Source organism: Centrocercus urophasianus, unplaced genomic scaffold (assembly GCF_019232065.1).
Source record: "Centrocercus urophasianus isolate 14NV4802_14NV808 unplaced genomic scaffold, USGS_Curo_1.0 seq_30, whole genome shotgun sequence".
In the NCBI taxonomy this organism is placed as follows: domain Eukaryota; kingdom Metazoa; phylum Chordata; class Aves; order Galliformes; family Phasianidae; genus Centrocercus; species Centrocercus urophasianus.
The window spans coordinates 7,306,052-7,320,041 of NW_024884867.1; the positions used below are offsets into that span (position 1 = coordinate 7,306,052).

Here is a 13,990-nt window from a genome sequence, read left to right on the forward strand (position 1 = left end):
TGGTTCATTCTTACTTACTGAAAGCAATACTTAGGCTGCACTTAAATTAACCCATGCAGGCACATAAAGCCTCAGAGAATAACAGTAAAACCAAGCCCCAAAGGTCACTTAGAGCATTACCTGTGTTCTAAAGTAATTTCCTATCAAATTAAGCTTGCTGTTAGTGTTATGAATTCCTCAATTCCAACATTTTTAGTAAAGTATTTAGTATTTGTAGCAGCCATTAAGAAAAACAACAAACCACAGTGTGAACTGTATGCAAAGCTGTGTTCTGAGACTCCACAAGAATCCTGCTGTACAGGATCGAATTTGTTAATTACTTTTAAATGCCATTATTGTACCTGTGGAACGAGGGAGATACTTAGAGCTGTGTACCTGCAACAAAGACAGTGGAAAATCACCAAAAGAAAGATGTGGAATATTACATTTCCTCCCTTCTGCCAAGATTGGTTCTGTACAACATTTTGTTGTACGGGTTTTGCCTGAAGCAGTTTTCCAGCAACCTCATCCTAGAGCCTTCCTCCCTCTGCATGCACCACTGGGGCTGCAGCCAACCCCTCGTAACCACAAATTGCTTTGGACACGAGCACAGAGCAGCTCAAGTTCAGTGCCACTGAGAGTGGAGCTTAAAAAACACCCATCTCTGATCACTGGCAAGAAAAAGGGGCACTGAAATTAAGCACACCAATAGGAAGCACTGCTCTAGGAAGCCAGGCGAAAGGCGGCTTTGTGAAAATGTGAACAGAGGGAAACCTGCGAAAGCCCTGTGTCAGGGTTGATTAATAGGCAGGCAGGGATTGCAAGTGCTACAGAAGGGTGTGGGTGGGCTTGGACAGCACCCAAATCCATCTTTCAAAGAGAAGGGAGGACACAAGATGCAAAGTGCTGCCCATGTACCCAACACCGCATGGCGTGCACATCTGTGCCATTGCGTTCAGTTACCTGTGACACAGCCGGGTCCCTCCAGCATCACAGCACGCTGTGTGACTTCTCTGGGGAAGCAACGATCCCAGCTGAAGCCCGGCCTCAGCACAGGCACTTCCTGAAGCTCGGGGTGCACCTCTGCCCCACAGCACAGGGGCTGCAGTGAATTCTTCGAAGAGCTGCGGCTTTTACATAACAGCACCTCCTCCCCTCGCCCACCCGGCTGAGTCAGCACGGTTTGCTCTATCTGTTGTTTGCTATTTCGGCGTTAGCAGAAGGTTAGCGCGGCTCCGCAGCCACCACAAATGGAACACGGCAAGAAAAGCATTTTTAAAGGGATTTTCTTGCATCTATTAACATCAGTTCTTCTCCAGGAGGGCTTCTATTTTACACCGCTATTCAAGGGACAGATATTACATCATGTTCTTTCTGCCATCTGACTCATACTCCTAAATAACTTTGGTTGACTCATTTCTCCTAACTTGACTTGGCTGAATTCTTTTTCCTCCACTAACAAAAGAAAAGCAGGCTTCCCCCTTTTCCCAGAGCAAGAATTTAGATGCTTCCATTCTAGGTAATGGTGGGAAACAAAAACAGATTCCAACTTTGCTATGACTGAGATGCACAGAATCTGAGTATAGCTGCCCGTTATCAGTGGCACACCAAGTGGACTCATCATAACCAGCTGATGAGAACATGAGCAATGGCTTTGTTATGAAGTTATTTTCCTGCTAATTTAAGTTCCGCATTCACCTACTACTGTTACCTTGCTAAGACACATCATTAGCATTGAAAAACACCAGTCTACGTGTTTAAATGAAGCCACAATGGAGCGTGGCACCAAGAGAGATACAATGTTTTATTTAAAATCAGACCACAGTAGATTACAGAAAGACATTATGCAAACAAATCCACTGTACATTTCACAACTCGCCAGGCATACAAAACTGCCCCTTTATTTGACTGTCCAGGATTACACAGAGGAACCGTGCAGGTGCAGGACAACTCTGCCTCCTCTGAGCTCAACGTTTGCCAAATAGCTCCCAACTGTCTGTGAGCTCTACTGCATTCCAGTTTGAGGGGGCAAAGAAGTCCATAAGAGGCAGAGGCTGAGGTTGTGGAGATGGGGGCACTCAGCCGCCCATGAGCAACGGTGCCCAGGGCCCTGCCTCCTGGAACCACACAGCTCTTATCCTAAACGGTCCCTCAGGGTCAGTGGCACAAAAACGACCCACGTGGAGCAGCTCAGTGCGACCCAGCTTCCAAGGGACAGCGTGGAAGTGCAGAGAACTCATCCTGGAGTTTGAGCCCTTCAATGCTGACCATTGTTCAAAAAAACCCCCAAACACAGCCCCCCCCCCAAAAAAAAAAACCCAACACAACCATAAACCCAACAAACCAACCAACAACCCTATCTGCATATAATTGAATTAGTCATAACTTAGAAAATCTGCATACAAAAAGACTGGCAAAAGTAATGCCATCCTAACAGAGCATTTTCAATGCTACCAGCACTCTAAAGCCGTGTTACACATCATGTTTAAAAGATTTTTCTCCACTCCAATTGCTTTGGGGAAGTATATGCTATTTGCAGCAGACATTAAGAATCCTCGAGACAACATAATATATATTTTGGCAAGCATACTGAGCCAGCCCCCCCCAACTCTCTGCTTGCCTATGGCATTATAATCTATCTTATCAACAGTGCAAATTAGTACAGTCCTAAACATCCTAGCCATAGCAGAATTGATTAGCTCTAACAGAACAGAAGCTGTCAAAGGGCAACAGTTTAAACCACTGGCACACCTCTTGCCCGACTCATTCACATTAGTGTTTCTGAAAGGGTTTAAACAGCTTCCCACGATCGTTTTTCTCCTATACCCTTAAACATCACCAGCAGTCAAGTATATATTTACAGGTTGTGCGCATCCACACGCAGTTAATGGCAAAACATTTTCTGTGAGCAGCTGGATTTCAGTTATGGGATTGCTATAACTGAAACATCACATTAGTTATATCACCTGTCTCAAACTAACCCATCAGTGAAGGCAACTATAAGCTTACAAATAGCAGATACAGTTTTTTCCTAAAGTACAAGGGTGAGAGTTTTGTAGAAGAAAGTGCTCTTGAAGAGCCCTTAAATCAGTTAAGCAATGGCTATTCAAATGATAAAGTATCCTAGTATTACAATCACAGGTAGTGATCCTAAGGCACATCAGCCACATGCATATGCAACAATGCATTGTTTTGCTCTCCACAGAAAAACTGCATTAGCTTTGTCTGTATTTAGTTAGCACAAGAGTTTGTTTTTAGATAAAGTATCCCTGAAAGGTCTCGTTATCACAAAAGTTACCAAAAGACAGAAAATTTAACAGGTAGTAAAAATACTTTCGAACTACTAACACCAATAAAGTTAGGTACACAAAATGCAGTGCAAAATCACAGTACACTTACCTATCACCTCCGTGACTTCTGAGGATCTGCAACTCTCAGAAAAAAAGTTGGCACTGGATAAGTGTAAAATATACCTGGCTGTTTTTATTAAATGCTAGCAAAACTGATTGGAGAGTGTTGTAGAGTTGGTGTAGCAGGCTCCATGTACAGATCTCTGTACTCAGTCACCACCCCAGGAGCTCCCAGCCACCTTTCTTCTTCCTAGGACACAAATCCTTTCTACAGCAGATTTATGTTTAGCGTCCAGACACAACAGTTGCCATCCAAATACCAGCACTAAAAGCACAGCAAAACTGTTTTGAAACGTGTCATAATTAACCATGCTTACACAAAGCTTCAATGATAAAATAATATCAAGAAAAGAAGATATTACACTATTGTAAAAAACACATCTTGTACCATCACTAGATTACAGAGAAAACACACTTTGCAAACAAATCCAATGCACGTTGCTTCACAAACTCCCCCATCTACAGAAACTTTCCAGATCTACACTGGGGAATGGGTTTAGATGCCAGTCACAGTGACCAGCCTTCTGCCCTTTGTCATCAGAAGGCAAAGCAAGCCAAATAACCGTATTTTCGGAACAGACAGCTCCCTGTTATGAGATTAATTTCAGATTAGTACTTGCTTGCAACCACCACACTCCAGAGGAAATGATTAAGGGACAATCTAGGGCCTTACATAAAGAAAAACAAGATCAGATGATGTATTTTGACTGAAGCTGTTTGCAGTGCAGTCTTCCAAACTACTCAGCGTATTCCAGGACAACGATAAGAAAGTGTTTTAAATAATAGAGAAGATATGTGACAAATTCTGGATGATGCCTTTCTTAAACTGCCATGAAGTAGTCGGACGTTTTTTTTGCAGAAGTGACAGTTAATCTGTGCTCCTATTCTGCATGAGCAACAAGTGTTGAGAGTCGCCTCCCCTGCTGCAGGATTCCATTACCGGCACGCACCTGCACCTCAGGCTTCCAGAGTCATACTGAGAATGAAACATGCCCTGCCATAGGAAGCCGCCCCCTCTGGAGGCACAAAAAGCCAAGAGCACATTATGTAAGAGGCAAACAGCAACCACAGAACTCAAAAACCTCCTCTGTTGTGACTTCTCGCATGGAGAAATGTTAACTGCAAATTCCAAATAGACAGGCGTGCCAAGAACTGCACAATGAAATTGTGGGCAATTACATGATAGGAAAATCCAATACATAATTAAGAAAATACCCTGCCTAGATTCCTGGAATCACATGATGTCAAAAGCTAAGCACCAGTTTAAATTAAAAGAACAAAACAATCACTTCTGTATGTAGGGTATGGAAGAGGAAAAAAAACAAAAACAAAGTCTCAATAAGTAAAGAAATAAAAATGCCTGTTGAAGTCTCTCTAAACTCTGAACTGGCTGTACAATTCAGTTAAATTTCAAGAGACCAGGACTCTCAGGATACCAGCTATTCAGGAATGGGAAGAGCATGTACTTTTATTTTGAAAAGTCTAAGGTAACAACTGAAATGTAGAAACAAAACTCCTGTAACTTTCAATATTTAAAAAGAACTTTATCCAACAACAGCTTCACCTCAGTGAATTCGCTGCACACCTGGCCAGAACTGCCACAGTCTGGGTGCACTGCAAAAGCTGCTATTGAGGTCCATTAAAACTCTTCACCCAGGATTCAGATATGGCTGTTACCACACAAACACTGGCACTGACAGAGAATTCTTTAGGGAGACAAATAGCTCCTGGTTTGCCACACGCACATCCAGCTGCAATGGGAACACACCAGAACAGAACAGGACACTGATCTGCCATCGCTAAAGAATTCAGAAAGATTTATAAAATCAGGAAATCCACTGTGCACTCCTGCACATCTAGCCCTTACCACCTTCCTACAAAATCCTCGTTGCCACTGATATTTGAAAACAATAACATCCACCAGACACAATTTCAGACCTCTGTGCCAGAGCTCAAATTTTATACTCCATTGTGCAAAAAATAGAGGCTTTCCACTGCCTACGTTAAGTCTCTGACAGGGGGAGAAAAAGGAACAGTAAGCACCAATACGTAAGTCAGGCGCACCAAAATATTCACTGGAGGATAAAACCAGGATGTGGTGGAAAGCGAGGCGGTCTTTGGGGAAGAGCTGGAGGATACTGTGGTACAAACTGAGATGGGCAGCCTGGCTGTGGCAACTGACTCGCGGCCTGAGCTCCAGCTCGAGGTGGGAGAGGAGGATACGGAGCACCTGGATAAGAAACGGCTGGTCCTGAACTCGCGGCCGCAGTAAACGGAGTAGGAAAGCGTCCTGCTGGGACGGAAGGAGGAGGGGGAGGTATTCGTCGGGGTGCAGCTGAAGGAGGAGGGTTTGCATCCGAAGTGTAGGAATCTTGAGGCGCTGGCGTCGCGTCGGCTGCCCGCGGCTGAGGCTGCGGAAGTCTTTGTCCCTTGAGCACCATCTCTTGGAGCTTCTCGATTTTCACCCGCCGCAGGTGAGCCAGCTTTCGCTTGCTCTGGTACTCATCAATGAAGGAATCCAGGGGGATTTCGCCATCAAGAAATTTTTCCGCCATGTTCTGTCAAATATGGGATAACCTCTTAGAAATCAGCACGCTCCAAGGCAATCCAAGAGCTCCAGCCTAAAATAACGCTCTGCCTCTGATTCCCCATGCGCACGCGCACAATGATGAGCATGCTAAGAATTGTGGGCAGGATTTTGAAGCAGTTATTACTCAGATGCACCGGGAGCTAAATACCATTTTAACTGAAATTTATACAGAAGTACCAGCAGTACGAACATCTGAATTTAGCTCTGATCATTCCCTTGATCATCAGAGACAGGACTGAATCGAGCGCAACAGCTTTCCAGATTGCCAGCAGTTGAAATTCAACTTGTCCTGGGAACATCTTTTTGTAATCACAACTCAGGGCCAAAAAGATCTTTTCCCTGATGCTATGTAGTTATAGAGAACGTCCTACAGGCAGATCTGCAAACAAAACTAACCACTTCCACTGCTCTAAAAATAAACCACCCATCAAGCACTCATATCCCAGCAAGCAGTGACCACTGGCATCTAGGCAGATACGTTGAAATCACAATGGAATATTCCACCAGAACTGATACAAAGTCAGCCCTCCCATCCTACAAACCATCACAGGCACAGTCTTTCATTAGGTTAATAATTGACATTTGTAATGGATCAATACATACACCAGGCAGACACCATTAAAAAGATTTCCACGCTCATTGGTTATTAGTTTGAAGGCAATGTCAAGGAACTAAGAGGGTTTGGCTTTCATTGCTGAAAAACAGCATCTTCTTAAACACTTCAATGGGCTCAAGAGCAAAAAATTACTCAAAGAAAACTCACTGAAATCAAATGATTGTTAATGACATTCAAAGCAAAGACCAAATCCTATTTTCAAAAACATCCCTTATTTAGATTATTACATGTTCAACAGTATACTTCAGCTACACACACCCAAAATCTTCACTAATGGTTAAAAGGTTAGAAATGGTTAGAAAGAACTGAAATGTACTGTCCTTTCCTTACCTCTGTGTCTTCCTCAATCTTAGCCCCCTCGGTCTGAAGGAGAGCTAGCAGTGTCTCCAGTGAGGCATTACTGGATTGTCTATCTGCAATGGCATGAAAAGAATAAATTACAGCTGTTTGTATGTGACTTCTAAATGAAGCTATAAAGTGTCAACCAGCACAGAAATTGTCTGCAGTGCGTATGTACGAACAGTATGCTCTCATGTTTTAGATGGGGTGATCCACAGTGAGAAAATACAACATTTAAGTAGTTCAAGAATATAAGCACAGTGCTACAAAGCTGTGATTTAATTCTAATTTTATGTTCACAATAATGAAAGAAATCACCTTCAGAAGTGCAGAATCAGATGCACAATGCTTCATATACAAGAATGTTTGCTTTATGATTAATCACAGAGAATTCAAATCGTGTTTTGCTTTTAAACTAGGTGGACAAATTCAGTCGTTTAGACAACAAGAGCTAGGTAACCACAGCAGGAACAGAAAGAATCCACAGCGTGTTTCTGGGTGTAACAGATCCTTAGCAATGATCTAGCTCCGAGCTTTGTGAGAATGACATTTCATTTCTTACCTTAACTTATAAAGCTAAAAATGAGAGCATGCAAAAATAACAAAGCGCACAACAGCTTTTAGATTCACTGATAGAACGGCCAATCATCATAATCAACTGGAAATGTTACCTAATTTTGTTTTCTTTATCTGGTATGCTTCAAAAAGGACTTGCAGCTCTTGATATTTTTGAGTCAAAGTTGCTTTCAAAGACTCCAACTTTGGCTGGTACAGAAGATTGCCTTCTGCCAGACTGCGGTTGCTGGCGAGTGTCATGTCCTTGCTGTGCTGAACATTTTGGGCCTGCAAGAAGAAAGGTCCATGAAAAGACAGTGCAAACATTAAGCAGCATCAATGGTTATGTAGACAACTGCAGAATTTCGAAACATGAATGGCAGAAAAAGGCAATTTTTGGAGTGAGCACTACTGCATCGAACCTGAAATGATGCTTTTGGACTTGTTTGCTCATACCTACATATGCTCACGATTTCATCAAGACAGCCTTCATGAGCTTTGGGGAAGCCAGGTTTGGAGAATTCTGGGTGTCACATTAGAGTCATTAGAAGATTCAGACAGGAAAAAAAAAAAAAAAAAAAAACAACAAACAAACCAGGGAATAAAAAGCAAGGGATCCAATTTCAGTCTGACTCAACAAGTGGGACAACTTTCCCATGGCACAACAGACAGATTCTGTTAATTCACCCTCAAAATCAATGACACGTTTGGTGCACTTTTTGTGACCTCCTACAGCAATACGCCCCTTGTACAGGGCAGAAGTGGAAAACACAGTGCCTTCCTCCTTTCACGCTCACGGGCTGATACAGAAGTGCCACAGCTTTGAGAAAGAGGAAACCTGAACAAGCTATTGACAGCCCTGAAAGTGAGGGGGTCAGAACTCAGGTATTCTTGGCACTCTGGGAGGTGCAGCAGGTGAAAATATTTCCCGAGTGTGCAACAGTATCTTCAAAAGCACTTCCTTTAGGAACATTTATATGCCACTTTAATCTGCTAAACTTCACATTTGGCTCAGATACACCTTTGGCCCGAGATACTGCTCCTGAAATACCAAAGTTGCACTTTCTTTTCCCCAGTTCTTGCAAAGCAACTTTAAAAAAAAAAATATCAAGAAGTATAATGCTGAGTCCTAAAGACTGCATCAATCAGAAGAGAATTCTGTTCCCAAGTTGTACAAATGGGAGAAACTGGCTTTGTAACACAGTTTTGCCTTCTCAGGATCCTCACATCAAGCCTCAACACTTTCCAATCCTCTGCTTGTCTGTAACTTGAACACTTTCCAAGAATAAAAAGAGAACTCTCTCTTCTCACTTTCAAATCCAATGCAAAATAATATAAACTGGTTGCTTTCGTGTGTCTGTTCCCACATGATCCAACTCTGCTAGACTCGCTTTTCAAAAGCTGAAGTCCCTGTTTTACAATATTTTCCTAACTATTATGAGTGGAACCTAAAAGCACACTATTTCACAGCTTAATGACAGCTTAACTGACACCCAGCTTCTTACCAACCAACCTCCCTCCACCACAGGTTTTGTTACTGAGCTGCCTTCTGCACTGCCAATGACTGCACTAAAAGATTAATGCTTTCTGACTCCGCTCCTCTTTCAGCTCCTTAATGAGCAAACAACTTCCTTCAAGCAACTCAGATTTGATCTCGTGATTGCATTTTCTCAGCTCGTAAGGCTGATGCTCTCATTTCAAAGCAGCTGTGCAGTCAGCCTGGGAGGACCAGTTTTATGGGTGGACTTTGATCTTTCTTTGGGATGAAGTCGTCAGGTACATTTTTGCTAGTGGAAAAAAGGGTGGAATGAAAGATACACAAATCTATAAACATTTCAAGTACAACTCCCAGGGAAAGGAAATTGCTCAAATCATATGTTACAAAGAAGAGAAGAAAGGCAGAATAACAGAAGAAGCTCTCATGCACCCTGACTGACATCCTCGGTCAGATTGTGAAGGAGGAAACACCCAACTTTCTACAAGGACTTTCTGAAGGACTTTTACAGCATGATGGATCTGTAAAGGTGAATAAATATCCTCATAACAGGATGTATCTTGTAAAAATACGGAACAGTCAGTACTACGACAGCACTTGTAAAGACATATTTACCCGGCTTGATGGCAAACAAGCAAAGGTGAGCCAGCTAGGTGTAACAGGGAGCGATTCCCTCTGCTATCTCAACCTTCTGACATCTAATCCTTGTGGCCTAATGCATGTTTAGGTGAAAGCCTAATATAGGTTAGCTTAAAGCAGAAGAAAAGTTGACATATTCTTAGTTTTCTTGAAATTACACAGGACTCAGTGACTCAAAGCTTTCCACAAGCTGCTAAGAAGGGCACACTTTTCTGCAGAAGTTGATCAAAAACAGGATTCACACGTCATGATCAGGTGTCCTCACTTCCAGCGTTACACTCTGTGTCACATTTCTAAAATATTCTGTTGAATAGATGAGACACTTGTATAGAATCTTGTTTAAAACTGTGAGAAGAAGCAAGCCTTCAATCACAAGGCAAACCAAAGAACAGCTTATTTCCAAAGCAAAGGGGAAGACTCATTCATTTGTACGGGATGTTGAACCAGGAGGTGAATGCTTCACCTCTGGCAAAAGTTTGAAGTTTGTGGAGGGATGAAATTCTGTTCATAACAAATAGAACAAACCAAAGCAACTTGAATACAATCACAATTTTGAAAACACAGAATCATATCTGACATGGTTGAGAGTTCATTTTAATAATCTTTCCTGCAAATGTTCCGCCACACTTAGGAGTAAATTCAAGGAATCCGAAAAGCAAATATGTAACCTAAATAGCCCTAAAGAAAAACTTCCAAAGAGTGGACTGACTCAAAAAACCAACAAACACAGAGTTACAAAATAACATGAGCATCAAAGGAGCAGTGCAGCACCATCAGCCCATTAAGATCACCTGCAGAGCACAACGTATGACCTCTGCATCGCTTCACAGCTTTCACGAGACCAGGACAACAGCTGCAACCAGAGAGGCAAGGAATAAATCCAACCTGAGTTCTTCTGTTGTCAGACCTGTTGTGTGACAAAAAAATTGATACAGAAGGGAATTGCTGCACTGCATCAAATGTTCACCTGCCCAACGGAAGCAGCAAGCAAACAGCACACAGCCAGCGGAATTGCTAACGAGACTTTGAGGTCATGAGCACTTCAGCAAGCAGGAAACCTTGATCTTCAAACAGATGAAAAATACCAGTCAGAATTATGATACATAACGAGACAGGATGATGGTACTATTTTTTTTTTCTTTTTACTGTTGAGGTCTCCCCATGAATCCTAATTGGGGCAAACAGGGCAGATGGACCGAGTGGAGCACTCTGAGACCAAACTGCACGCACAGCAAGGTTAACAAAGCCAAATTCAGGCTTGTGCAGCCCTTCTAATCTTCAGATGCTTAAAAAGTGCCCAAGTCACCTACTGATACTTTCAAAAAGAAGTCTCTTAAGGAGCTACAAATAAAACAACAAAAAAAAAACCGCACACCCAAACAAACTATCCAACTGTTCCATTTCGATTGCTTTATAGATAGCAGACATCCACGCTTTCGTTTCAGGTTTCTCTGGTCTTTTTCCAGCCTTTATCATTCCCACATTCTTTCTTCCATTTTTTAGGGACAAAGCTTGCCGTCACTCTGCAGAAGTGCAACTGTGCACATTTGGAGTGACAAATTAACCCCTGAAATAGGAGCTAACAGGTGCAGGGGAGGAGAATAAAGACTTCTGGTACAGAAAACGTATGAGAGCTTTTCATCAAACACTGGTATGCTGAATGATAATACAGCTTCTAACGGCACCAGCTTGGTAATAAACATTAATACATAATCCAAAGTAATTAGATTTGCTAAATTTAGGTCTCCCAATTATGCACGCAGTGGTTTTAAAAACGAGGAAATAAAGGTTAAGAGGCGAGTTTCAATTCCTGGGTGTTTGCTTCAGAGGAAGGCGGTGCACAGAGCTGCAATCGGTGCCATTACACGCAGGCAGGTTATCATCAGATGCTTTGCTGGAACACAGAACTCCGTCATTGTCACCACATCTAAACCCTAACTCTGCAGCTAAATTTCACGTTTGGCAAACAAGAACACAACCACTTACACCATGTGGTTTTGGGGCAGGATGAGGAATCCGGGCACGCGTTCACACAGCTTGAACTTGGACTTTTCCTTTAAACAGTTTTTGAGAACGGGATAACATTGAAAACCCCTCCTGTGCTTGCCAGCATACTCCGAAATGCTGGAGCAAGAGGAAGGCAATACATTTTTTGATGACTCCATTTCACATAATTAAGGTCTTGAAAAGCAAACAACTTTTGGCAGCAGAACTCGAGCACGCAGTAACACAATGCTGCACTGTTCCTAAAGCAACGTTCCAGCACAGGTCAAGAGAAAACCAATTCTCACCACAGAAATTCATCAAAGCACCACCAGTATCACATCACAAACTTGCTGAGACTGACTTTTATGAACAATGTGCTTTTATTTCGTGAAGATGAATCCTGTCAATGTACAACAGAGATTAACCTCAAAGGATTATCACAAAAACTCCTCCGTTTTAAAAGCCTGGGAGTACCAGACAATTGGCTTCCTTCCTCTTTCCAATAGACAAGATGTTCCTTGTTCAGGAGCTGGAAGCCCAGAGGCTTCAAAAACAACCTTACAGACAGAAAAAGGATCTTAGCTCTTTGATGCCCTGTTTTCACATACCTGGGGCTATGATGCACAGGTCACTGCAGAGGCATATTACCCCAGTGAAATATATACGTGTGCACAGCCAGACAGATTTTATATATATAGATAGACAGATATGTGCATACACCCCCATGATGACACATACAAATGCTGCTCAAGTGCTGCACACTCCCTTTAGGGCTGGGAAAGAGCCTATTTTTAGCTATTAGCAAGAAAGCCAAGTGATTTTCCAAATCCTCCTCTTTGTGAACAAAACATTGTTTTTTGAGCTGGGTTTCCCTTGCAACAAAGAGTACAAAGGTTTCTTCCATTATGAAGTAATCAGCTTTAGCCAATTTTGCCACCAAAAATACAAGTGACCTCAAAGGAGTGACTCAGGAACCACGATTTAGTTAGTGTGCCCCATTTAAGTTATCAATTGAAGGACTTTGGAACAACCCTATGACAAAGGTACACACAGACCGAAAATGAGATTTCTACACAAGCAGCAGTGAAGTCAGCACAGTTCCTCCTTAATGCTCAGGATTTCCCTCTCCCTCTTCCTGCTGCATACTTCACAGCGCAAAACTGGAACCCAGCAGCACAAAGCCAGAGAGCAAAACCTTCAACGAAGTCAAAAACAGAATGAGGACAAAGCATTCAAGAATGGCCACTTCCAAGATATACAAACACTTTTGAGTTGGACAGGCTCTACTAAAAGCCTCCGTGCACAATAAAAGAGGATTACAGCAGACAGTAATGTCGCTGTATTTCCACACAGTTCAAATACCTTCAAACCTAGCCACACTTTCCAAACACCACAAAATATTCCCTCGGGCCCAGAGAACTTTACTCTACAATTTAAAAGCCTCCTGCTGCCAACTAAAGAGGAAAGCTGGAGGGTCACATTGTGAATATGCTCTAATTCTGCAGTAAGAGAGAATCTTTGTACTGAGGTCATGAGTCTATTGCTGCTTCTGATCCAGTCTGAAGCACGTATTGACAAGAAACAAGCAGACTGCTGAGTGAGGCCACCTACCAGTATACCTGGACAGAGGTTACATGAAATCAGTGATACTGCACCCAGCTAAAGCCACATCTGCACTGAGCTAAAGCCCATTACAACCTGTTGACTTTCCCTAAATATTTTGTCTTTCCACAGAAAGGTTCTCCTGCCTCCCAGCAAGCCACCAATATCTCTAAGGTCTTTCCACGCTTTACTCTTTTACAGCAGTATCAGTATCTTCAACAGTTTCCTAAGTTTTCATATAAACCTGTATTTTGAGAAGCCGTTACACTCAGCCTCAATGCACAAATCTATTTACACAAAGGGCAGAATGATGGATGATTTCTTGAAAGATGGACAGCACAGCAAGAACCCTGGGTCACCTTCCTGCCCCAGCCCAGCCCTGCAGGGCTGCCCCACCTGTGACTCCTCAGCAGTTTGCTTGGAGGTCACCCAGAACGATTTCCTTGGAAGCACCAAATAGGTTACAGCTACAAGAATTTTTCCCTGGGACTTCTTTACATTGAAGCAAAAGGAATTAATACAAGAGCCAGAAAAGCAGAGAACATTTCTTTCAAAATCTTCACGTTAGCTGTTTCGTATTTGCTGCCGGCCAATCTTTTAGGAATGTTTGCTGGGAGAGACTCCATCAACACCATAATACAGCGTTCACTGGCACACAGAAAACCCCATAAAGGAGGAAGGCAGCAGCACGAAGCACACGGGTTATTTAACGTGAACAAGCGCAGCCCCAGACGTACGGCTCGGAGCCTGACACGCTGACAAAGACATTCCGAGAGCAG

General features: G+C 42.7%; 1 protein-coding gene across 1 annotated transcript in view; it reads right to left on the reverse strand.

The window, feature by feature from the left end:
* Nucleotides 1-1,763: 1,763 nt before the first annotated feature.
* The window catches only part of VPS37B (VPS37B subunit of ESCRT-I), a 12,780-nt gene continuing 553 nt past the window's right edge, over nucleotides 1,764-13,990 (reverse strand). The window contains exons 2-4 of the mRNA XM_042828702.1: nucleotides 7,606-7,777; nucleotides 6,926-7,008; nucleotides 1,764-5,947 (exon numbers count right to left, since the gene is read on the reverse strand). Of these exons, the coding sequence (XP_042684636.1) occupies nucleotides 5,462-5,947; nucleotides 6,926-7,008; nucleotides 7,606-7,777 (741 nt within the window). The 3' untranslated portion in view covers nucleotides 1,764-5,461. The remainder of the gene's footprint in view (nucleotides 5,948-6,925; nucleotides 7,009-7,605; nucleotides 7,778-13,990) is intronic.